Below are 26,067 nucleotides of genomic sequence, written 5' to 3'. Positions count from 1 at the left end.
CTACACACTCAGAAGTTTGCAGTAGTCAGTGATCAGGCCGCCCAGCTTCCATCTGCTGGGTCAGAAAACCTCCCTCCCTGAAAGAAATTATTAACCAATCTTCAAGGGAAAAAGAAACCCTACAATTTCCAAGTCGAAGAATATTTTTTCTTCCTTTTTTTTTCTTTTTTAAAGGAAACTTTATGGTTCCCAATTGCAGATGCCCTTCAACCTCACAAGGGTTAAACTCCTCTAGGGATGGATACACCAGGGAATTGAGGCCCTGAATTCCCTGGAACCTTGGGAGGGAAGGACGCAGGAGAGGCAGGTTTGGGTATAAATCACTACCCTGCGCCCAGCACACAAAGAGGACTGTCGGCTCAAGGGTTCATTCATGTATGTGTCATGAGTTGCTTCAGGATTTTGCTTTAAAAATCCAATGTAAAGGGGAAAATTAACCCTTAAAAAATGAGGCATCCAAACCTCACAGTGTTTCTATTTAACTGAGACTCATCACTTGAGGTTGTCAAAAGACAGGCACATTCCCTCTACTGTGCCTACAGGCAGCAGCTCGGCCAGGCCTGCAGGCGATGACGTAGCCTGTGTCTCAGGGTCCAAGCTTGACCACTGCCATGATTTCAGCTCAGAGTCAAGTATGCCACGCACATCTGTGGCAGCTAGTAGAGAGAGAGAGAGGCTTGCTGGTGTTTAAATTGCAACAGAATACGTGATTGTTTAAAAGCCTTTTGTGTTTTCCAAGTTTTCTTTTTAGGACAAAGGTCCAGATAGTCCCTCAGCACAACCCACGGAGGCTGGACTCTGTCTTGTGGAGAAAAGAATCCATTTTCGTGGGAATTACGAAATAGACTTTGCCTTTCTCTCTGTCTGGACGGATGTCTTTTCCCTTGTTTATTTCTCTAGGTCCTCGGAAGGGAAGTATACACCTCCAATAACCAGCTCGGGGGCATCCAGATCATGCATAACAATGGGGTGACCCACAGCACTGTCTGTGATGACTTTGAAGGGGTGTTCACTGTCCTGCACTGGCTGTCCTACATGCCGAAGGTAAGCCCTCCCCCCTTCCTTCCAGCACCGAGGAAGCCCATAGCACCCAGCCTTTGCAGCAGAGTTCACTGCCTCTGCGTGTGCGACTGTTTTATAGTAGAGGGATTTTTTTACGATATGTTCTCTGGAAGCCGTTGATTTCTTTTTTTTCCTTAAAGCCATCTTTTACCTCCTACCTTTAAAATGCCTTTGGATTTCATTGGTTAGGCCCCTTTCTGATGATTTCCAGCCACAGAAGCCTTCGTGTCCTATCTGGGCTCAGATCCCAGCTTATTAAGGCTTCTTCCTCATTGTGGGTCTTCCCCTTTGTAATCGGTATCCACCCCTCTGGGGAGCTTGTCGGAGAGCCTGGGCACACTGAAACCAGGAGTCAGAATGCCCTACTTTCTGCCAGGCTCCTACATGAGACTTGAGAGCTGTACATGTTCCTCAGGGCTTGGCTCGAGATTAGGGTTCTTCTAGCTGATGATTGGGACTAACGGGTGTGACTCCATATGTGGTCCCTGCTGTCTTTGTCCATAACGATTGTTGCTGAGTTGGAGTTGTTCACTGACCGCTGTGCTCTTCCCCCCCAATCTCCTTTCAGAGTGTACACAGTTCAGTTCCTCTCCTGAATTCCAAGGATCCTATAGATAGAGTCATCGAGTTTATTCCCACAAAGACGCCATATGATCCTCGCTGGATGCTGGCAGGCCGTCCCCACCCAAGTATGTACACATTTGAGGGTCTGTGGCACCCTGGCCCTCAAACTTCCAGTCTTCCTTTCAATCACTAACCAATTCCTGCACAATAGTATATGACAAAGAAAACAAAGCCACTGAAGTACCTGGAAATGAGGGAAATCTGAAAAACAGCTCTCTGAAGAAAAAAGTGGAAAATCCTTCAAGAACAAATGAAAAATGAATGAAATCAGCCATTGAGTCATAAGCACTGGAGTCATTAATACATTTCTTTTCTGTTATTAGAGCACTTATTATTTAATGGGCTCAAAGACTTTAAAACAGTTAAATATAAGCCATAAAGTCATAGAATTACAGGACCAGAATCTTTGACCATCTAGTCTCTGTAAACAGAGATTGATCAGCTAAGTTCTGGGAAAGGTCTTTGAGACCCTCCACTATAGAGTGTGACTACACTCTTCCCAGCAAGCTGTTGCTGGGCACCCACCCTGCATGCGCCCTTCTTCTCATATGATTTTGGTAATAGTATTGATCTGTGCCTTAGTTATTAATGTAAGGTTGCTTTGTAAGATTATTTATTCATGAAGAGACTGTGCAGAACTTTTAATGTGATAACTGTATCGAGTAAGAACAAGCCCTCCCTCCATGTTTATCTAATGTATCCCTCTGTCTTGGGGCTGATTTTACCAAACTTAAAAAACAAAAAGAGGGGAAAAAAGAGGCAACTCCACGTAAGGCAAATGTACATTCTTGTTTGTCTGTCCATTTGGCGATTTTAACAAACCTTATTTAGTGGGAAGTTCTTTTGTGAAGCCCCAAACCCCCCTGCTACATTTTGAATCTATTTTTTTTAGGCTTTTTGAGAAAGTGTTTGTTCTTTTTTCCATGTTTGTTGCAACTATTTCCTCCCAAAGAGGCTATATCTAAAAGAAGAATGGAATGCAGAAGATAATTCCTTAAACTTAAGAGTCATTGTGATTTTGTTGAAAGAGAAAGAAGTCTTCATAAGGAAGACTTAATACACCTTTGTGGGCACCCACTAAGCCACGTGGGCCTGTAAAGCACTTCCATATACACTATCTTATTTGGACTTGCTACTTCTCAGAGATAAGAAGAGATGACCGTTTTACAGGCTCAGAGAAGTTAAGTGATTTGGGCAAGGTCTCACAGCTAATACGTAGGAGTTGGGCTTAATCTGAAGCCTAACTATAGATACTGTAAAAAAATCACCAGAGGAGGGCTGACTTTAATTTAAAATGTTACCTGTTGTCTTCAATGCCTTTTCTTGTTCATCTTAATAAAACTAAATACTTTTTCTTACATCACCAGAAAAATCACCATAGTAATCTTTTTCCCTACCTCTCATTTTTATACCAAGATTTATAATAAGAACTATGAACCTAAGATACCTGTCAGCCTTAAAATACAGGACTTTTCTGGCAGAATTCAGAACAAGACTTAGCGAGTGTTCTCCTGGGAATTACGGGATGCCACGTTAGCTGGCTTCTAAGTTCTGCATCTGAATTGAGCATGACCTGCTCTTCTTTGAGGAGGCCCAGTAAAGCCCACCTGCAATGGCCATAGCCCACCAATGACTCCCCTCTGTCAGTCAACATATAAGACAGGAGGGGTTTGAAAGAAAAACAATTTCCATTTTGAAATGAATTCTGTGGTTCCAAATCATTACTATTGAAGTAAGAACCATCAAATGATCCAAGCATATAAAGTTAGAATTTCAATATCCTGATGTACTTAGAAGTTTGGTTTAGAACCTTTATCCAAATTTGAGCCCTCTTTCATGGGGTGAACAGGTGTGTGTGTGTGTGTGTGTGTGTGTGTGTGTAGATGGGCATTATCCTGGCTATTATTAATGAGATCCACAGAATAAAATGAATTTGTGATAAACTAAGTTTTCTGGGTTTTGGATAATATTTTTTCATCGACTCCCTAGTAATTCATCCTGCTGTCTCTTGTGCAGCTAACACTCGCTCCCAAATCGAGTGACTTCAGATTTTAATTTAGTGGAAGCGTTAAAGAAAGCAGATGATTCCCTGTGATAAGTTAAAGCAGATATCTCCTAGGTGAAAAGTTAAAGTCATTTATTAGAGGAGATAGTGCCGTGATATTCTTCAAACTGATGCCCAACACGAGACCAGAATCTAAACGATCGGCTTTGGGCTCATGATAGAGAGATAATTTTGAAACGGATGATCACATTTTACACTGGGGCCATAGAGGCAAGGAATGTAGAACACAGTAATTACAAGTTGAGTCTTGATAAAACACTCTCCATCCTGTTTAAGTCAGCAGAGGTTAGCTTGCTCGGATCTCCACTTTTAATTGGTTTTGGGCTTGAGTTTTTAGGGGGCGGAGGGCCATGTTCAAATTAGAAGACTTGCTGAGAAACTATGAGCCGAGAGGGCAGCCGGGAAACAGTTATTTGCAGAAGCTTTTATGGGGCCTTGGTCAAACACGGATACCTGTGGAACAGAAGTTATCTTAAACTAAGATGTTGAAAGTTTATGTGTCTTGCCAGTGAAGGAAATTCTATGCACAAAGGAGGTTAATGACATAAAGTGTGTTCATCTGAACCATTATATTTTTGATTCCTATCAAGAGTATACAGGAATGGCCCTTTCTTGTAGTAAGATTATACTTTCTGAGCAGTAAATAAAGCGGATGTATCTTGTTGCTTTTCTAGCAGAGAAGCTGAGTCCCTTTTCTTTTCCTCAAATTTGGGTCCTCATCTGATCATTAGGCTGTCTTCAGCTTTCCATTAAAAGAAAATCATTGGAATCAAACAAAATTGTAAGCTAAGTTTTAAAATAGAAATACACTTCTTGAAAACATCTTCAATGACTTGGCTGCCTTTTGACAAATGTTTGTGGTGTTTTGAAAAAAGCCAGGTTATTTATTTAAAAGACGCAAACTCTCTCTGCTAGCTGAACCCCATCGTTTAACAATAAATGATGCTTTTGCTGATAAATGATTCTTTTTATTCAGACTAGCAAATGAAATAGGAGAGGAGGTCTGAAGGCAGATGAACATTCAGGGGCCTAATGTTTCCATCTATTATAATACGTTTAAAAACAAATAACCCCCCAAATCCAACCTCCAATTTGCCAATTCCAGTGTATTTTGAATGAATTGACCGTTTTAATTTTCTGTTTTCTTTGTTTCCCTTCTGTAGCCCAGAAAGGTCAGTGGTTGAGTGGATTTTTTGACTATGGCTCTTTCTCGGAGATCATGCAGCCCTGGGCACAGACTGTGGCAGTTGGCAGAGCCAGGTAAGAGCTCTTTTGTTTTGGAAGCTCTTTTTCCTCCCAACTAAAAACAAGAAAAGAAAGGGCTGTATAGGTTTTTTACCAATAACGTTCTCTTTGTCTAAACTTTCTCAGCATACTGGATTATAGTCATGCCCGAGGCAGCATAACTGGAGCACTGGTTCCCAGTGGCCATTTAGCGTGTCACTCTAATGATGCGTTTAATCTGAAGTCTGGTTTTGGCAACACTTCCTTTTCATAATACCGAAAGAAAAGCTCTCTGGGGCTGTACAGCCCAACCACAAGAGCCATAGCTCACCAGTGACCCCCACTCTATCCCCCAAAGACCATTTTCTTTCAGGAGTAGATGGCCAGTGAATCAGACTCATCTACTTCTCTCTGTAACCCACCCAAAAGATCTGTGTAACCGGAAGAAGTTCCTTCATGGCATTGAGATTATTCAAGTAACAAATGCACTGTACTGGCTTATCATCAGATTTGAATTGAAAAAAAATTTACCTGAAACAGGAGTGGGTCAAATAAGCTGGAATTGGTTGCAGGGATACCTCTAGTTTTCAAGGGGGAAATTGAAGTTTCTATTAAATTTTAATACCCACTCTAAGAAGTGCTTCACTCAACAGCGAGCTCTGCTCGAAATAATCTGCCAGGCTCGCCGTAACGAGCACCGCCGAGGCTGATCTTAATCTGGCTCTGCACCTCGGAGACTCGCCGCCCCGGGGACCCACGTCTGGAGCTCACCTTCCTCTCAGGGGCAATCAGGTTTCCTTATCCTTGTGAAAAGTGGCACCTGCCCAAGATTCTCAAACATGCCACACTGGGTTGAGATTTAGATTCCAGCCTCGAAAATAATTCTAGGCTTTGTGGTGCTCTCCGTCCAGCAGGTCAGCACGCCTTGTGCTGCCAGTGACCAGGAGCCATCAGATGGCAAATCCCACCAGGCGGGATCTTTCACTGGGGCTCTGAGTAAGACTCAGCCTGGAGTCTGCCCGGACCGAGACTCCCGGGGACCAGCTCCCATCTTCTCCGGCCTCCCAGGCTTCTGCCGCACCGCAGGCTTCCGAGTCCCAGTGAGGGTTATTCTTTGTGCCTGGCAGAACTCCCACTGGGGAGGAGCCCCCCCACTCAGGACCTACTGGTTTGTTAGTCTTCACAGGACACTACAAGCAACTTTTTTGAGACTGTGTCTCTTATCCATTCTGCTTCAGTTTTCCCGTCCTTAAAAAACATGACCGAGAAAGCCAGACCTTTGTTAAGGTCTTTAAGATCCTCCCATAGGAAACAGGAGAATAATGCTTTACACTTATGATTGGAAGAACAGGACTGTTCTGTGAGCAAGTTCAGTCAAGCTTGGCTTTGGTTAGCTCTGCCGTTGTTTATTGCGGCACTCACTCTGACTTCTTTCTTTCTTTCCATCTGATGAGTTCTGGGGCTTCTTACTCCAAACACATACACATGGTCACAAGTATATAAAGCACAAATGGAGCTAGCTTCTTTCAAAAGCAATGGCACTTCGCGAAATAAATATAAATGTATTCTTCTGGGATTGTTACTGTAAGTGCTGCCAAAACTCATCTTTGGTATGTATGTTTGGAATATGTGTGCTATTGGCTGTAAATTGTCTTTTATTATTCCATGGCACCTTGTCCAGGGACACACTATAAAACAAGATGCAGCATCTTCATGTGCTAGCCTGATAAAATTTATATGTAGTATAATAGAAAACAGAAGTTGTTCTGAGCTGTTTTCAAGTTCAATAAATAACTGTAATACTCGGATAAAGATGTTCTTTATTAGGTCACGTGGGCCCTAATATATAAGTTATAAGTTACCGATTTAGGGTGGCTTTTGCAATTACAAGTTTCCAGTTGGATTGTTAATCATTGTGAACAGAAATATTTCTAAACCCTCCTGTGTACCTTCTGCTCGTTGTCTGATTGTCTAGAGAGCTTTTGATTCTGATTCAGTGCAGGCAAGTGACAAGGGGGTGGGTGGTCCCCCTCAGGCCCCTGTCAGGCCTCTTGTGATGACAAGGATCCATTTCCAGTAGCCAATATAACAACCAAAGACCATCCTTCATGGAAAAGTTTGTTATGGAGATGCTGTGGGGAATGAGAGACTATAACCCGTTCTGGCCCCAAGCCCAAGGAATGCAGCTGAGAAGGTAAAGACTGAATCACATTTTCCAGAGTGAGGACTCACCCTGTACCTTGCAGGCTCGCTCACACTCACTTTCTCGATCTCCTCCTGACTTTTACTAGGAAATCTTTATGAGGACCAAGTGTGGGAGGGTATCATGGAGTACAGATGCAGAGGCTTTGAGCTCCTGAACAGTTTTTTAAATTAACAGAGCTTGGAGATTAAATTTATCCTTCCAGTATAGATCACCTATTCAACCAAGATGACTTCTGAAGGTTAACCCTGTCCCGTTGCTCTTTTCCAACGGAAGAGAAAGTTAAGGGCTTGTTCAACCACCTCCCTACACTTGGCACACGTTTTTCATCATCCCCGTAACACACCTGCAGACTCCCCATCCACACACCCAATGGTAAGACCTACTGTACCCTCAGATCTTACCAGGAACCACGTTATCAATACTCCATAGAAAACTACAGGTCTGTTCCAGCAATGAAGTTTCAGGTTCCTACTGCCTTTGAGACTGTTTCCCTTCATCTTCACCAAAGACATGCTGTAGGGTGAACTGAGAAATTTCACTTGGCAACCACAGTGATGGTGTGTGTGTGTTCATTTGTGTGTATGTATACAAGATCTCACACACGTACTAGGCTGTTGAGTCTAAATGCAGAGGCTCCCCTGGTACCACCCTTGGTTTGAATTTATCCTGTGGTGGAGAATAGGAGTGATCCTGAGGGCAGAATCAGTTACCAGTTATGATTTACCAATCATATTTGGTAAACATGCAGTTTCCCTCCATATTTACCAAATTTACCATTTTTACCACATCTGTAGAGTAACGTTTTACCCCCAGAAAAGTCAGATTCCCCCTGACCCTGTATTTGTTTCCACATCCCCCTCCATCAATGTTTTGATGTAGGATTGGAAAATAAATGACTAGCTGTAACGTAGACATACATTGGGTTCTTACGAGGCTCATTTTTTATCAGGCTAGGAGGAATACCCGTGGGAGTAGTTGCCGTGGAAACCCGAACCGTGGAGCTAAGTATCCCAGCTGATCCTGCAAACCTGGATTCTGAAGCCAAGGTAGGTCACCTCAAGTACCCTGAGCGCCCATGCTTGGAGCTGTGTTTCCGCCTCTGCAGAGCCGTGGATATATTGGGAGCATTGCAAACCACCAATTTTAGAGGAAAGGGCAGCCAGCAGCCTTTAATGATTTCAGACCATCACGAGCTCACTTTTAAGATGACTCGAAATGGACCGCAAGCTAAATTCTGCCTGAAAAATTAAATGGGCCTTTACAGTGGTCTTGTTGTTGCTAGAAAACAGTCTTCTTTTGTTGGGTATGTGGTCTTCTAGAAAGGCAGCTGAGATGATGCTGAGGGCCCACTGGTCCTGGTTGTCCAAGCACTCGTGGAAGAGCTCCTACTGGAATTAATAAGGAAGTCTGCCCCGACACCAAATGTGAAAGCCACAGCCCATCCTTTCTTTTTCTTTTTTTCTTTTTGGCTGCATTGGGTCTTCGTTGCTGCACGCGGGCTTTTCTCTAGTTGCAGGGTGCGGGCTTCTCCTTGCGGTGGCTTCTCTTGTTGCAGAGCACGGACTCTAGGCGCGTGGGCTTCAGTAGTTGTGGCATGCTGGCTCCAGTAGCTGTGGCTCATGGGCTCTAGAGCGTAGGCTCAGTAGTTGTGACGCACGGGCTTAGTTGCTCTGCGGCATGTGGGATCCTCCCAGACCAGGGCTCGAACCTGTGTCCCCTGCACTGGCAGGCGGATTCTTAACCACTGTGCCACCAGGGAAGTCCCATCCTTTTCAAAAGGGTGGATTAAGTCTTCACAGCCTGACAAAGGGTCAGGGAGATGAGAGGAGCTTATGCAGCAGGGCTACCTCAAGCGCCGCTGACTAAGCACAGTACAGGGAAGCTGCACCAGGCACAGAGGTGAGAGCACGTGGAGACTCTGACCAGGGGGCTTGCTTGGAGCTGTGTGGTCGAGTCACTTAAAGTTGCCCTGGGAAGCCTGGAAGGAGGATGCCTCAGGCTGCATCCTTCCTTTGGAAGCAGTGAGGTTTCCCCCTTTGGACTAAGGAGGGGTGGGTGGTGGAATCGAGACTTAGGAAGAGGAGTATTTAACAAAGTCAAAGAGCCAGGATCCTTTCTTCTTTTTTATTTCAAGGATGATCTTGATGAACAACAACTTTGGTTTGGTTTGATTTTGAGTTTTTAACAGTAAAACTTTATTCTCCCGGGAGAGATTCCCCTTCAAACTGTGTTGTTAATTGTGTCTTCTTCTTTGGCTTTTCCTAATAGATAATCCAGCAGGCTGGCCAGGTTTGGTTCCCGGATTCTGCGTTTAAGACCTATCAGGCCATCAAGGACTTCAACCGTGAAGGGCTGCCTCTGATGGTCTTTGCCAACTGGAGAGGCTTCTCTGGTGGGATGAAAGGTAATTGGCCTGGCCCTGGGCTGCAGGGGCATCACTGATTCCCTTGAACACTGCAGCGGGGGGAGGAAGGGTTTATGCTGGGTTTATATGAGTGTCCTGATAGCACATCAGCCTAGGTTTTTGGGCGATTATGCTCCCTCTGAGATATCTTCTGAGTTGTAACTTGAATGGGAAAATTCGAGTTTTACAATTCCATACAAAATTTCAGAGCTATCTAGGCGTTATGTAGGTGGACTGCTGATTCAGCTTTCACGGCTTAGTGATGGACTGTTCTGATGGTCCTGGGGAAATACAATTGTCCTAGTCTCTGTCCCTCTTTTCTGGGCATACTCTTTGTTGGTGTTTGTCTTTGATGCTCTATGATGACCAAGATAGATACTGAAATTAGCTGTCACCAGAAGAAAACGAACAAATTCTATACTGGAGGCTTTCCCTTTGTGGCAGTTCGTGATATGTTTTATTATTATCCAACAACAGCCCTGGGCCTGTGGCTCCAGCATATTAGACCATTATTGTAAAGGCTCTGCTCAGTGCCAGTCACTGAGAATCCTCCGTGTGAATGGTTCAGGGAAACACCCGCTACCTCTCAAGGGTTGTGAAGCTTTCTCCCCAATGGCCAGAGATTCGTGGCCAGGCGGAGGCCAGAGACCACATGCCGGGAGGGGATGAGTATGCTGATAAGTGTCAACTTTATTCCTCAGGGAAAACCCTAGAATGGATTAGGGGAATAGACGGAGGGAGGAGTTGGTACTGCTGGAGTGAAAGGAGTGATCAGAGGTAGGACATGTAAAATGTGAAAGAATGAACTCTCAGTAAGGCACCCAGAAGTAGCTTGGGGCAGGAGCATCTCTAGCTTTGAGGGAGGAAAAGCTTGGGGAAGTTACCCTTTTATAGGTTATCAGCTGTGCGTGGAGAGAGGTTAGAGCCTTATGCCAGCAACTTTCCCTTACCTGGCTAAGAAAACCCCTGCCTGTATGGCCAGCCTCCCTGCCCAAATGTAGATGAGTAAGGCGATTTTTTTTGTTTTAGGTGAAAAGGTCCCCTTTGTCTGTATTTACTGGACAGCTACCACATTTTGCACTTTCTTTGGGGAGACGTGGACTGTACATGCAAATTAGGGTTTGTATACTTTCCTAAGCTATTCCAGGTGAATTGCTTTTTGACCAAGATAATAAATCAGTGGAAATACCATGAGATGTTGAGAGTATAGGTTAAATAAGTCAGTCGTACACATTTTTATTGAGTCCCTATGTGCAAGGAGCTATGCTAGCTAGCTACTTCACAGAAAACAAAAGTAAGTCAGAAAAGAGTCTTGAAGCCTGAAGGAGTCAAGAAGAATGTCTTGTGCAGAAAGTTAGACCCATAATGTATAAAGTATAAACAAAATACCACAGTGTTTCTACCAGACGTAAAATAGATAGCTAGTGGGAAGCAGCCGCATGGCACAGGGAGATCAGCTCGGTGCTCTGTGACCGCCTAGAGGGGTGGGATAGGGAAGGTGGGAGGAAGGGAGACGCAAGAGGGAAGAGATATGGGAACATATGTATAGGTATAACTGATTCACTTTGTTATAAAGCAGAAACTAACACACCATTGTAAAGCAATTATACTCCAATAAGGATGTAAAAAGAAATACTAATAACCACAGTGTTCAAAGGAGGATGATACTGTATGGGGGCAGGGGAGGGGGTGGCTGGAATCCCTTTCATTTATGTATATGAGATGCATTTAGCATCAGATTTCACTCGATCCCAGATTCCCTGGCTGTGAGATTTACATTGACTTGGGAGAGAATGCAATGCTATGACTCCTCAGTTACCTCTCTTCTGGGGAGCCATTGAGAATTCACTCATCCTGACATTACTTAGGAGACGTCAGCCTGGCTACTTTGTCCTAACGAATTTAGAGCTCAAAAGTTTGCGATGTGCCGCTTGTAGGGGAAGCTTTAATTCTGCGGCGTATTTTGGCTCAGGCCCAGATTGGTTGCCCGCCCTATAGCCATAAGAGCATCAACAATTCAGATGCATTGGGCTCTTTTCACCAGAAACTGCACTAACCATTTTACATGCATTATCTTACATAATCATCACAACAAGCACCTCTAAGGGGTAAGTTATATTATTATCCACAATTTGCATAAATTGAGACTTAGGTTAAGTAAATTTCCCAAGATCATTTAGCTAAAAAATGAGAACACAGACCTGTCTTACTTCCTGTAGCACAATTTAGAGCCTAGGGCCAGAACCAGATCTACTAGAATATCCCAAGAATAGAATATCTAGGTTCCTGAGAAAGTAATTATCCACCTACCGCCCCTCTGCTTTGGGGTTATTGTGACAGGAAACTGCAAGAACTCAGAAATGAGTTATGGGTTTTTAATTGTAAAATATACATAATATTTCTCCTATTAACCATTTGTAAGTGTACAGTTCATCAGCATTAAATACATTCACAGTGTTGTGTAACCATCACTACTGTCTGTACCCAAAACTTTTTCATCATCCTCGACATAAAGTCTATACCCATTAAATAGTAACTCCCCACCCCCACCCCCGTCCCTAATCAAAAACGAGTTGTTGGCCTGATGTGGAGCAGGACCAGCTCTGTCTTCTGAATTTTGGTGCTGCTGCTGCATCCGTTTACACGTCACTTAAGACAGATAAGCTTTGGGGAAGATGGAGATCAGTGTGAAAGTAGGAGGGGAGGAGCACCCCCCTTTCATAGTTACATGCAGGCCAGGATGTTTTCTATGTATTATCTCATGTAAAGGGACCAAAGCTGAGAGTCATTCCATATCCCTTGGGGAGATGTTTGCAGTTTTGGTTTCAATACTGGCTGGGGATTCTGCAGGGAGGGAAAATAAACAATTATGCCATCCCTGAGTGCACACAAACACACAGCCAGGAGCCGACTGCACTGTGGGTAAAATGACTCCAAAATTGTGTGTAATGAGTAGGAAAAGATTAGAGACAGCTCTTGCTATGCTGAAAATTGACATTAGTGGAGGGGGGAAAAATAACCTCTTTACTAGTCGGCCTAGGAGGTCTAATTCAAGCAGTAAAAATATAAATAAATAAATAAAAGCACGTCAAGATGGTATTGGTGCTTTTTTTCCAATGAGCTCTATCTGGCCGGAAGGCTATTCAGCATAATGCAAAATTAAATTATAAAAACTGGCTGAATATTTAGATGGAAGAGCCATTTGGAAGCAGTTTATTTAGACGAACCGGCAATGACCCACAACAGGGAGACATCAAGCATGAAATTTACTAGAAATTAGCACCAGGGTCCCAGCCTCAGCATGAATAGCTTGATAGGATGCAAATCCCAGTGATATTAAGCTGCCTCACTGCTGGTGCTACAGGGTCACTCTCAGTTGGCTTTTCATGTTATACTTATTATTTTTTCCTGGGACAGGTTATAAATAACAATAAAAAACATTTATTGAAAACTTTAACTGGAATGAAAGTCTATTATAAAGTCTCTGATTACTTGGATGTTGAAATGCAGTGTCAGCCGGCCATAATGAACTCATGAGAGACATTATGTGTATGCAGCTTGTGTATGCCTGATGTCTACCTTCAGCTTCTAACAGATAATCTCGCCTCAAGCCAATAAGATCTGTTCCAGTTTTGAGAGAGCAGAGCACTGTGGAAACACCCTACCGCCCTGCTCCCTTGTTTGGTACGTGCGGCTGCTGTGGTGTATCCCTGTTGTGTAACAATGAAGGCTCCAGGCAGGGTTGGCGCCTGGGTGCTAAGAACAGGCTGGAAAGGCTATGTGCTCACCGTTCATGCAGATGTGCTTTGCTCAGAATGCTTAGAAAGCTGCAGGCTCCCCCCTCTCTGAGGAAGAACCTTTTAGTATTTTCCATTCCCATCGCATTTCTCAGGGCCTGAGAATTGACAGTCAGCATATGCATAGCTTTACAGTTCCCTAGACTGATGTCTAGCCTAAACCCTTGGGGATCCCCCTTCCCCTGCTGCTCTTGGCTATGCTTTTGCTCTGTCTCTTAAATATGAAGGGATTTCAAACAAATGTGTGTCAGATTGTTGCCAAGCGCTTCAACCTGCCTTTCAGGAATGTGTGGTCTGGGGCAGCTGTGAATCAGTACAAGCATGTCGATTGTAGAATTTGTGTTTGTTTATATTTCAATAGCCTTTGTTGTCTTTGGAGTGTTTTGATGATTCGGATAGTGGGGTGTTGACGTTCCAGGTTAGATGGAGGCGTTTTTTTCAAGTCCCAAGCTTGTCAGCTTCAATGAAGCTTGATGCCCCTTTTCTACTCACAGTCTTGGGGCCTGAAGATAATTGTTTGGCAGTCGGATCCATGCCCTTCACAGAGCTGCTACTATAAGTTCTGATATCTCTGAACATACCAAAAATCCAGGCAACATTTAGAAATACTCATTTATTTAAGTGTCTTTTCTGGCTTCTGTTTTACTGAGCCCTTGTATCAGATGCTGGAAGGCAGATTACTTCAGCCTCCTGCGCTTTCCTCGCCTTAAGAGGGATGGGTTAAGAATGTGGACTTAAGAGACAAAGAGATCTGGGTTCAAAGTCTCAACTCTGCCACTTACTCACTTAAGCCTCAGTTTACTCACCTGTCCCTTGGGTATGAGAAAAAGAAGAGTTTTCTGATGATTAAATGATTTACACGTGTGTGTGTGTGTGTGTGTGTGTGTGTGTGTGTGTGTGTGTGTAATCATGCTCCCTCGTATACAGTAAGCTAGCCATGAAGATGAAAAGAGGGACCAAAGTCCATTTCACAAAAATAAAATGCACACATACTCAACTTTAACCCAAACGATTTGCTTATACTATGAAATTAAGTTTTGTTTTGTTTTGTTTTAATTAAATACATGGAAGTACATTTTTAATAAAGTCCTCTCCGTTTTTGGGAGCTGAGTCCGTTCATCATAGTACAGAGCTGGATTTTGACGTAGACATGTCTTTAACAAACACAAGTGAGTGAAGAGGCTGGAAGCGCTGTCATTTACCTCTTAACTTACTTTTTTTTCACATAGGATGACTTTTTGGGTGCCATTTGCTATTGTTTCACTTTCTCCTTTTATCTCCACCTCCCATTTCTTCTCCGCGCATGATACGGTTGAGAGCCACTCCTTCCTGTTACTCATTCTGAGACTGTACTCTTGGCAGCACTGAAAAATGTACTGCTAATTACACAATTATTTTATTATGTCGCACTGGTTGAAATATCCACTAAAGAATTAATTTAGTTAAAATAATTTGAACTGAGCAATTATTTTCATAACCACGGAATTAGCGTAAAGCGCTTAACGTCCTTTATTCCCTGCTCTTCATACAGCAGTTGTGTAATTAGCAGTAAATTTTTTTGGTCTTTGCTTTCCTCCCAAAGGAATAAATGTCTTTGTTCTGATCATATATACAGAGTGTGTGACCATTCACATTCTACATAGAGTAGGGAGTTTTTTCCTGGGGCAACTTCTGAGTTTTTGGAATTCCTTCACAGACCCGCCAGCCAGGTTGGAGCAGTGGAGAAAGGCATAGGCCTTGCAGAGAACTGTGCTCACCCGTGGCTTCTATACAGAGAGCCATTTTTACTTTGGAGAAGGTAGAGGTTTAATTTGCCAGTAACTACAGTGAAAGCAATTTCTCTTTGGTTTGCTCTTAAGTTCCCGAAAAATGCCTCTTTGCTTTGGGTTTCCAGATTGATTTATTCTAAATTGAGATCCTCTCTTTGTTAGGAAAGTTTGAACTCAGTTGAACCTGTTATTTGGTGTTTCAAAAGGATCCACTGTGGTTCCACTGCAATACTCATTAAGCATCTGGAATCATAAACCTAAAACTTCAGCAGTGTTTAGACTTCAGTGAGCTAGGAAATGGGAAGAAGTCATAAATTATTGGGAAATAAATAACTGATCCTGCTTTCCAAGGACTGACTCTATTTATGCCCCAAGGGTCCCTTTTCTTCAGGCTGCACCTGACCTTGGGGGGATTACAAAGCGTACTCTTTATCAGAAGAAAGAGGTGGCTCCTCTTTCTGTGTGGCTGTGTGATAGTTCCAATAAATACATACGCACTTAAATTTTCTTCTCATTGGTGCCCTGATAAAACGCAACTGATAAAGAATTAATTTTTTCTTTCTCGCTGTGTTCTTTCCAAAGCATGCGTGTGCTCACCCATTTATTCAGCAGACACTTACTGAACACTAACTGTGTTCTAGGCACTGGACAGGACCCTGGGGATGCAAAGATGAAAGATGCAGTTTTTGAAGATAAAATTTTTGAAGGATGCATTTCCATTAGCTGTGCCTTTTAAGGGCTTATCATATGCTAAGTATCATGAGAAGAATTGAAAAGAGCTTGAATAGTTCCTTCAGAAAACTTAATGTAGTGAGAGAGATCACATATTGACATGAAAAATACTCAACATTTGTAGAGCGAGTGTGAATTAATGTGGTGAAACCTGACTACAGAAATTCAGGGAAGATGTAAAATGGATATGCAGTCCATAGGGCCTGCACCCTGAATCTGGTGAAAGGCAGTGCACTTCTGTCATACTTTTGAAGATCCCATGGAGTCTTAAATAGAATACAGATGGAGACACCAATTGCTTTAGTCTTCAGGGGGGCCAAACGGGACCTGGGGCAGATGCACCCCCAGACCTGTCACCTCTGGCCATGAGCAGCCTTATTCCTCTGTGTGTCACGATGTGAGCAATGTTCGGAAGCACTGCTTCATGGTTTCTAATTTGTCTCAATCTCCACAGATATGTACGACCAAGTGCTGAAGTTTGGCGCTTACATCGTGGATGGCTTACGGGAGTGCTCGCAGCCTGTGATGGTTTACATTCCTCCACAGGCCGAGCTCCGGGGTGGCTCCTGGGTCGTGATTGACCCCACCATCAACCCGCGGCACATGGAGATGTATGCTGACCGAGAAAGCAGGTAGTGCTCCTTCCTCGTTTCCACTCACTGCCTCTGGGGGATCCTCTAGCTGTTGGTTTCCTCCTGGAGAGCATTACAACCAAGGGACCTTTATTTGAATCTGTGTATCCGCAGGGGGCTCCAAGGTCAGAAAAATAGGCTTTCTAGAAAGCATCCGCCAGCATGAGAAGGGAACCAGGCTGGAGTCAGGCTTTCCCGGTGTGATCCCCACCCCAGATTCTTTTACCATGAGGTCCTCTATCCAGGCACCCCCAGACTCTGAGAGACCCTCTCCTGTATGTTGTTCAGATATACCTATTCATCATCTCTTTCTTAGGTATGTGGCAGAGGGAGCTTAAAGCAAGGTGGAGAGGAAGGACCGAGTTGTTAGTCTGGAGTTCTGGGGGCTTCCCCAGGCCCTGCCGCTGACTAGTGAGGAACTTGGAGCGGTCCTCGCTCTCCCTGGGTTGCTTCTCCTTGTCTGTGGAACGACCTGGGTGGCCATCGAGGTGCACCACGGCACCTGCATTCTGTGGTTCCAACCAGAGCTTCTCCCACACAGCGCAGTGCCTCACTCTGGCATTTGGGGAGGCCTGGAGAACACAGTGTTTGCAGCACAAAGAGAACTGCAAGGGAAAATCCCAAGCTTCTGTTAGGCATTGGCACCTGCAACACTTAAGTCCAGCTTCCTTTCATAATCTGCTTTCAACCCTTTTGTAAATCTCACATCATATCTCCTTGACATTTTCCATGCCAGTTCCTACATCCAATCATTTTATTAGAGCGCCTATGTCTCTCTTTTCCCCAAAATTTCAGCCTCTTATTTCAAAAACTGCTTGAGAGAGTCCAGTGGTTTTATTGTCAAATCACTAGGCTAGCGTTCTATACTTAGGGGCTTACTTTTAAGTGCTAACTTAACTCCTGATCTGATATCAGATGGGAGACAAGTCCTCTGCAGACTTTAGAACAAGACTGTATGGTTTTAAATCCAGCTCTGTCACTTGTTAGCCTTGGACAAGTCTCCTAACATCCCGTACCTTAGTTTCCTCCTCTGTGAAATGGGGATCATGGTACCTTACTTCATAGTGGATATAGACTGGGCATGGGATTGTCATAAAGATTTTTACATTGACCTTAGAACAGTGCCATGCACAGAGTAAGCATTAGCTGTAATTTTTTTTTTTATGTAGAAAGTCTTTAAAAAAAAAAAAGGTGTGTAGGGTAAAGTTCCTGGTAATAGAACATCATTAGTATGCACTAGAAGTGACCCTGAAACCTATGTCATTTCCATAGCAGCAGGGTGCCGTCCGTGTGTAGGACCAGTCAGCACCCCGCCACTCCCTCATTGCGTGGCCTGAGTGATGGAGACTGTTCCTCTGCCACGGCGGCTACATCAGCTTTTTTTTTTTTTCTGAAAAACATGATTCCTGTTACCCTTATCAGCTGTAGGTGGTGGAATCTGTATTCTTCTCCCTTTGAGATGGAAGTAGACCGATGTCATAATAAGAAGTATTTTAATTGCTTTTTGCCAGGCCTTTCTCGTACCCCACTTAGACTCTTCTCTGGTGCCTGCTTCTCTCCCTGGGGTTCCCTCTGTGAACTGTGGGTGGGTAAAACCATAATGAAGCTATTTCCTGGTCCACAGATTGTAACTGGCCTCATTCTGTTGTCTCCTTCCTTTAAAGTGCCTCTGTTTCTGTTTTGTTTTGTTTCCTTTCCTTTCTCTGTGATCCAGGGGATCAGTTCTGGAGCCAGAAGGGACAGTAGAAATCAAATTCCGCAGAAAGGATCTGGTGAAAACCATGCGTCGGGTGGACCCCGTCTACATCCACTTGGCTGAGCGATTGGGTATGTCTGCTTGTCCTCCTGGCAAATCAATGAGCCGTTCAGCTGATTTGTAATGAGTGCATTCATAGGCCAGGGGAGGAGGCACTGAAGCATTTGATCAAATTCATGATCATCTTTATTTACTGTCCTCTCTATGGTAAGAACCCTGGTAGAATGAAATAGGGTGTGTAATAGGAGGGAAAGTGGGCCCTTAAAAAAGCAAAAGTCACCCGATTTTTTTCTTCTGATATTTCCTTACAGTTCAAACAGTCCATCTTTCTAGGCTTGTGGATGTCCTTGTAAAGAATGATTAGCTGGAAGTTGCTGTTGGGGGCAGGCTGATCAGGCAGAGAACATGCTAGGCTTAAGTATCCTGTTTCTGCTTGTCTCTCTGGACGAGCCTGCCTTGTTTCTGAAGAGTCAGTGTCACAGGATGGAAAAGCCGGAGACCTACCCAGGCGGCATCCTGGGGCCATCCTGAGCTGGAGAAATGGAAGTAAAAATTGTACACTGTGCACTTAGAATAGAGGCCGAGCCGCAGACTCCCTGGGAGCATTTGCACTCCATGCTTCCAGCCGTTACTGTGTCGCTCATTTGTTTCTGGAGCTTTTGGAAGGCGCTTGCAATTTGAACATTGGACTAAACTGTGGGGGCCCTGTGTCAAGTCCAGAGTCTGAATGAGTTTCAGAGTCTCTTAAAACACTGATTTTCTGCCCAGGTCTCCCATTGAGCCCTCTGCTCTGTTAGTAAAGATAATGGCTTAAGGGTCTTTTGTTTGTTGGTTTGTTTTGTTTTTGTTTTTTAAAGACAACAGGGAGATTGTCTTTAAAAGGTAGTGAAACTCAGTGAATGGAAGACATAAAAAAGAGATGCTAGCTCATTTCTGTTCCAAGTAGTAAGTTAATTAATAAAGTACCATTTGTGAACTCTTTACATCCTCACCATCCAGAGACACAGAAACTTCTGAGAGTTCGCCTGCCCTCACCCTAGAGACCGCACGTCCTGGCATCAGAGGCCTGAGCCGTGCGCAATGTTGCTTGCCATACACAGCGACTCGGGTTACCATAAACCCTGTTTGTGTCCCATTGTTTGCCGTTAGGAAACAACCACCAATAACTCTAACCGACCGCAGCCTGATCCTTTTATAGGAAATGCACACATACAACAAGAAATTGGCAAAGTTGTTTCTAAAATCTATTGCCACCCAGAATTGTTGAGGTGGTTTTTCTTCCTCTTTCTTCTCCAAACAGGATAATTACTTCTGACCAACCCCATACACTTTAATTAAAGTAACTGCAGCTCAAGAGCAAGTTACTCACAACTGTACACAGAGAGAGCTCTAAAAGCTTCAGCCACTGATGAGCATCTCACTTAGATGCCTCATAATCGCTCCCAGCATCCAGCGATCGCCGCCATCGCCGTTTTTACCACTAGTTCTGCACGAACGCAGCAACGCCACAATTTCAGAACACAGCGAATTGCATAATTTTCTTTTTTTCCTCTTCTTCTTTCTTTTTTCTTTTTTCCTGATTTTCTTTCTGGCCAATTTAAAATTTGTCAAAGTCGGTCTCCTTCTGGATCACTGCCCTTTGATATTTCGCGCACTCCATTTGCCACAAACAAGCCGCAGGGCCGCAGTTCATGCTGACTCCAGCAGAGAGAGAGCTCCATTTATCTTACACTGCCTGCTGAATTCCTGCTCATTACCTGGGGGTTCACTGCCTCTTTTTAACCCCCCAGTGGCTGTCATCATCCCTTCAGAGTAACTGGCTGGTAGGAAGAGGGATCCTCTCTAACATCTGTTTGTCGAATGACTGGATGGTGAGGGGTGTGGGGCTGAAGCTTCTTTCTCTTGAAGGAAAGTGATATCGCTCCCACATTCACCCAGCATCCTTTAACTTTTGAAACACGGAAAGGGGAGAAGGAGGAGATTCCCAAGGGATGGCCGTTTAATCATTTGTTACAAATCATCTTATAATCAATTTCCTATCCACATTGAAGAAAACCATATTTATTTAACCTTGACCAAAATGGCTCTAGAGGAAGAATCCTTAGTCGGCTAAATGTGAAGCAGGCACTGGCCCAGGGCAGCTTGGGGCATGAGCAGTGGAGCTGGAGTAAAAATAACTACGTACAGGTCTTGGGTATGTTGCTTGCAGGTAAGTTGTTTAACTTCTCCAAACATCAGCTTCTTCATCTAGAGAGTGGGGGAGTGATGCTCCCCCCTAGCCAGCATGGGGATCAGATGAATGTGCGCTGTCTTTGAATCTGCGAAGCATTGTTCAAACATGGTGATTGGCATCGTTTCCTTTCCATCCTAAGAAGAAGAAGCAGTCTTGTCTCAGGTATTCTCAGTCAGTCAGGGAGACCATAGACGTCCAGGTGTGTTCGTGACAGAAGAGATCAGTGGGGATGTAACAGAAGAAACATTTGTGAACCTGGCTCCTTTTGGGTTCACATTGGCTTTCGGCTCCTTTCTCAGTGCCTAGAAGCAGACTGCCAAAATGCTTTTTCACAAAGTGGGTAAAAATGACCTCAGTTTCCAGATTGGGAGATCGAGGCAGAAGGAAGAGTTAAATAAGTCATCCAAGGTACAAAGTAAATGTACGCTAGTGCCCAGAAGGGAATCCTGGTTCCCTGTGTGCTACTTTTCTCAGGATTTCCTCAGATAGTTACCTCAGCTGAATACTAAGCCTGATCAAAAGTAAACAGGAGCTCTTTTTTTATCAATTTATTTATTTATAAATTTATTTATTTATTTTTGGCTGCGTTGGGTCTTCGTTGCTGTGCGCAGGCTTTCTCTAGTTGCAGTGAGTGAGGGCTACTGTTCCTTGTGGTGTGTGGGCTTCTCGTTGCGGTGGCTTCTCTTGTTGCGGAGCACGGGCTCTAGGCGTGTGGGCTTCAGTAGTTGTGGCTTGCAGGCTCTCGAACTCAGGCTCAGTAGTTGTGGCACACGGGCTTAGTTGCTCCGCGGCCTGTGGGATCTTTCCGGGCCAGGGCTCGAACCCGTGTCCCCTGCATTGGCAGGCGGATTCTGAACCACTGCACCACCAGGGAAGTCCCTAAACAAGTTCTTTAAACAAGAGTGCTTTCCCTTTGTGATCTGAAGCCAACTCCACGGAGAGGAATCTGACATAGGAGGACGTCTGAGGAGTAGATGTTGTCCTGTGTTCCCAGTCTCTTCCCAAATGGGCCTCTGCACGGGGGAGCATGCCATCAGGTCACTTAGACAAACCAGTGCATGGTGATCGACTGTGCTCAAAATACTCTCTAAGGATAATGAATAATATTTAACTTCTGAACAGCTAACGTCATCTCTTTCAGGATTCTTATTTTTTTTAAATGGCCTTTAGTCATTTTATATAGTTAGTTTGGGTAGAGGTGGTGAATTACTAGTTTACAGTTCTGTGATTATAACAGAGAGTATGAAAATAGTACATAGATTGGTCCCTCATAAAGGTAAAGGGAAGAATTACCCCAGCAAGGAATGTGATATCAGACCAAATACCAGAGTCTTGCATTGCTGGACCAGTTCTGACCCTGGGTTCTCGGAACCCGGGCTTGGGAGAGTCAGTGCAGAGAGGAAAATGTCCTACCATTCTGGTTGCCTTAAGGAAATTAAATTCCTTCTTTGGAAACAGAGCGCAGCCTTCCAAGGCTTCCCTGTCTCTCTCTGATATCCTTTTACCTCCAGGACAGGGAGAGCGGCCTTAGAGCAGGACAGCCTTCCCAGCCTGGCCTCATGATGCTGTGATGTGAGATCCTCTTCTGGATCCTCATCCTCCTCTTGTGTTCCGAGGGAAGTGACAAATCAATTTAGGTAGAGAGAGAACCCTCTGGCCCAAGCGTGAAGCCACTGTAAGCTCCCCGCCGTCCCTCTCCTCGGTACAAAGAGCACCTGGGCCAAGGAGCCGCTTGGTGGAACTTTATTCTGCTCCAGACACACGTCTTGGTCGTGGCCCTGTTCCCAGACAGCCGGGCAGCCTGCCATGCAGCGCACTGGCCGTGCCCACGTGGACGGAGCGCATTCTGGGAGTGGCGGTCTGACACGGGCAGCAGCGAGCACCACTGCTGGCCCCTGCTTGGCCGTAAGGCCCTAGCCCACACCCCACACGCCTCCCGGCCTGAGGCACCCTGGGCGTAGGTAGATGGAGTATTTTGGCTGCAAGTGAGGATACATGTGTCTGAAAATCCTCAGGAATGCCTCAGTCCCAAGCCTTCTCTTTAGCCGGCGGGATGACAGGAAATGGATACTTCCTTGAGTTAAGGGGACTCAAGGGTTAAGCTGCTTTTCTGGCAGAGGTGATCGAAGTTTCTGCGCTGTGTGTGCTTTTCTGTCTCTTGTGCCCTCTTCAAGATGCTGTAAGCTGAAAAGAGCTCAGGTTGCTTATTTGAGGCACAAAGCAGTGTCCTTACCTGGAAAGTTGATCATGGGAAAGAAAGAAGTCCTAATACTCAGCCTGGGGAGTGGCCTCTGGCCCTCTCCCCTGTTGTACACAGAGTGTCCTCCCTGGCACCGAGGTCCCCAAACACTGGGCTCCTTAGTAGGTAGGCTGCTGAGGAACAACGTAAGACTTTCTATCATGAAGGTAGAGATGATGGGATCCTCCCTTAAGTTAGCAGCAGCTTAAAACCCACCTGTCACACCGATTCAGAAGCTCTTTGGCTTGATGCAATTTAGTGCAGTAGTGACAACATTTTCTGGGAAGGAGAAGGGGGTCGTCCTTTTGGTGTGATCTGATTGTATTTATAGAAGCATCTGGGCTTGCCTCTTCCCAGGAAGGAGTGAGTCACAATTCCCTCAGGCTGGAGGGACCTGGCAGGCATTCTGTTAGACTGTAAAACCTAAGCTTCTGCCTGCCTGAGGCTGTCATGAGAACTTGTCAGAGGGACCCTCTTCGCCACTTGGTCCCAGATGACCCAGATCCTTGTCCTCCCTCCTGCCAGACTGAGGAAGAGCAACTTAGAGAAAGAAAATAGTACAGACTGCCAGGCTTAATTGCCACTAGAATTCAGAGAATTCTGTGCTTTTGTGTGGGGTGTTTGCATGGGGGCACAGGGGACAAGGCTGCAGGGGGAGTAATGTATTTAATATATTTTTTTAATCCCCATTTGGAAATCTCTGTCTTTACTATAATGATTTTTAAAAATATGAACAGTAGAACACTAACGCCATCGCAAGGAACCTCAGGGTTAAACATCCCTTGAGAGGATTGCTGTTAAAATCAATATGCATATACAGTTGTATTTAGATAGTTATGGCCCCCTTTGAAGAAAAGCAGATATATGAAAATGGGATTTAAAAAAAAACTAGATACACTGGGAGAAATTATTCCCATTACAAAAGGATTATTTGCTTTACCAAAGGATTCACTGCAGGGTTCCTTCTAAATAGCTCCCTTAAGGCATTTTAAAACAGGATCTGATTTCTGCAGTTTTTCAAGAATGCTTTTGTGTAAAGAAAGGCACACCTGTTATGGATACGGAAATAGTTTTGCAGGTTTTTTTTTTTTCCACCCTATCTTACTGTATTTTAGAGAAATTTCTTTCAACATAGAAAATGTGTTTACATAGATCTTTTAAACAGCTACTTATGTTTGTACTTCTGAATCTTAATAAGATTCCAGTCTTTTTTATGCTGATTTTTCAATCTTAAGGTTGAGGAATGGGTATGTGTTCTCATATCTGAGATATTCAGGAGCTTAGTGGGGAGGGTGATCTAGTTCTTTTCTTTAGCATCATAAGTATTTAACCAATCACAGCAAATTGCCTTCTTCTTCAGAGGAGGAGGAAGGGCACATGAAAGTTAAAATTGGGTTTATATTTACATAGGCTTCTTGATAGAACTAAAAAAAAAAGTTAAGAATCAAAAGAACACACACTTTAATATCACATCCTTTTTCCTGTTTGCCAGATTAGGATGGTTGTTACATAAATGAGAAACAGCTCAGAAAGAGATTTCTGCAAGGTCACCTCGTGCCTTTGGCAGAGAATTTTTAGCCACCACTCTGATTTTTATTCTGAGCTCTGAAGGTCTCACCCTCCCCCCAGATCATACTCCGTGGTCTGCTCATCCGTACGGTAAGGCTGGCCACCTCCCGCCCTCCCCCAGGGTCAAGGCTGGGTCAAAGCACCTCCTGCCGCAGAAATCAGCGGGCTCCTCAGAAGCTTCTCTTCAGCTTTGACCCCATGGAGGAGAGATGTGGCTTTTCATTATGTCCTGGCCCCTGGAACACCTGACAGGCTGCTGTCCTGTGGACACGTGCAGGTCAGTTTAACTTGTTTCATTTAAAAAGCATGGACTCTGAAGCCAGACTGCCTAAGCCCAAATCCCAGCTCCATCATTTCCTGGCTTTGTGGCCTCGGACAAGTTACTTCACTTTTTTTGCGTGCCTCAGTTTCCCCAACGATAAGATCACAGCAATCTTTTAGGGTTGTCGTGAAGATGAAATGAGATGAAAAGTACTTAAACAGTACGAGTGTATGGTAACATCTCAATAATGTTAGCTTTCATTTGGTCACCAGTAATACCTCTTCTTGCGTCTAAGCCCCTAAACATTCTTAATTGTAAGGCTGGATTTTTAGGATCTCACGGGGACTCTTTATTTTGGGAAAGAAGGCATGGGAGTGACCGACCTCTCTTTTCCCTTTTCCCATTTCAGCCTTTTCCTAAAGTAGGATTCTAGAAAGAATGACTTTCCTCTCTGTAGCATATTCTTAAACACACTCACACATGCACACACACTGGCTTGCTTTCCTAAAAACCCTGAGGCCCTGCAATCTGGCTAGAAAAGAAAGAAAACCATTCCAAGATATTTAATTGTACAGGGAGCTTATAGGATTGATCGAGAGCTTAGCTTTTTACAATAGTCCAGTGAATAAGAAATGCTCCTGACAAATGATCAATGATGGGATAATCACTCTTTATCCCCCTCCTCATTCTTACCTTCTTTCTTTCAGGAGAGCAGGGTTCAGAAGTCAAAAATCTTTATAGACGCTGCTTTTAAATTAAGCAGAAAATAGACATTGACATATGTGTTAATCTCCCCTAAATCATTACTGGGGCTGGCTGCTTTGCTGTACAAGGAGAGGGGCCCTCGCTGTGCTACAGAAGGGTGTAAAACTAGCTTAAGAGCAGCCTCTGATTTTTAGAAAATAAAATGTAGAAAACCTTTTTTTCCCCCTTAAAACAGAGCACACAAATCTTTCTCTTTCTCATGGGCATTTAAAATTACATACATTCTCTACTTCTGTCTTTTCCTTGCTTTGATGCTTTTTTGAGGTAGGTCTTGAACGGCAATCAGAGGCATCACCGAAGGAATCAGACAACACGGGCTTTGGGGGAATGTTCTGGGATCTTCCTAGTCTCACTCAGGAGGGCCAGAGTATTGTAGGTGTTTATTTTGGTATTCTTTCAGAGCTCTAGGATAGCTTGATTGGGTGGATGAGAATTTTGTTAGGGGAATTAGCCTCCTCTGTCCCTCCAACTGGGTAAAGCCACGGTCTTATTCCCCCAGTGCTCTGTTCCTAAGGGCAGAAGTCCCCCTGCTCTGCACCCAGTGCTGAGCTGTGCTCTTAACTCCTCCTAACACAATGAACCAAACTCTCCAGCTAATTGCCCTTCTGTGGCCACTGCCAGGTCTCTTGCTTGGCCACTTTCAGTACCATTTAATGTAGAAGAACACAGGCTTCAGGGACAGCCAGACCCAAGGGTAAATCCTGACTTTTCTACTTAAGAGCTGGGTG

General features: G+C 44.3%; 1 protein-coding gene across 12 annotated transcripts in view; it reads left to right on the top strand.

Annotated features, from left to right (window-relative positions):
• ACACA (acetyl-CoA carboxylase alpha) overlaps nt 1–26,067 on the top strand; it is a 277,855-nt gene that overhangs the window by 190,659 nt on the left and 61,129 nt on the right. For 11 of the 12 annotated variants that reach the window (XM_073797821.1, XM_073797819.1, XM_073797818.1 and 8 more), the window contains 7 exons: nt 901–1,044; nt 1,631–1,751; nt 4,915–5,011; nt 8,131–8,227; nt 9,450–9,585; nt 16,338–16,515; nt 18,230–18,342. In XM_073797821.1, the coding sequence (XP_073653922.1) occupies nt 901–1,044; nt 1,631–1,751; nt 4,915–5,011; nt 8,131–8,227; nt 9,450–9,585; nt 16,338–16,515; nt 18,230–18,342 (886 nt within the window). Of the gene's footprint in view, nt 1–900; nt 1,045–1,630; nt 1,752–4,914; nt 5,012–8,130; nt 8,228–9,449; nt 9,586–10,614; nt 10,719–16,337; nt 16,516–18,229; nt 18,343–26,067 lie in introns of those variants that run through there. The other variant, XM_019945274.3, reaches the window with a different exon arrangement.

The sequence above is a fragment of the Tursiops truncatus genome, chromosome 20 (genome assembly GCF_011762595.2).
Source record: "Tursiops truncatus isolate mTurTru1 chromosome 20, mTurTru1.mat.Y, whole genome shotgun sequence".
In the NCBI taxonomy this organism is placed as follows: domain Eukaryota; kingdom Metazoa; phylum Chordata; class Mammalia; order Artiodactyla; family Delphinidae; genus Tursiops; species Tursiops truncatus.
Note: the sequence above shows the minus strand (reverse complement) of the source record. Positions and strands in the feature narration are given on the sequence as shown.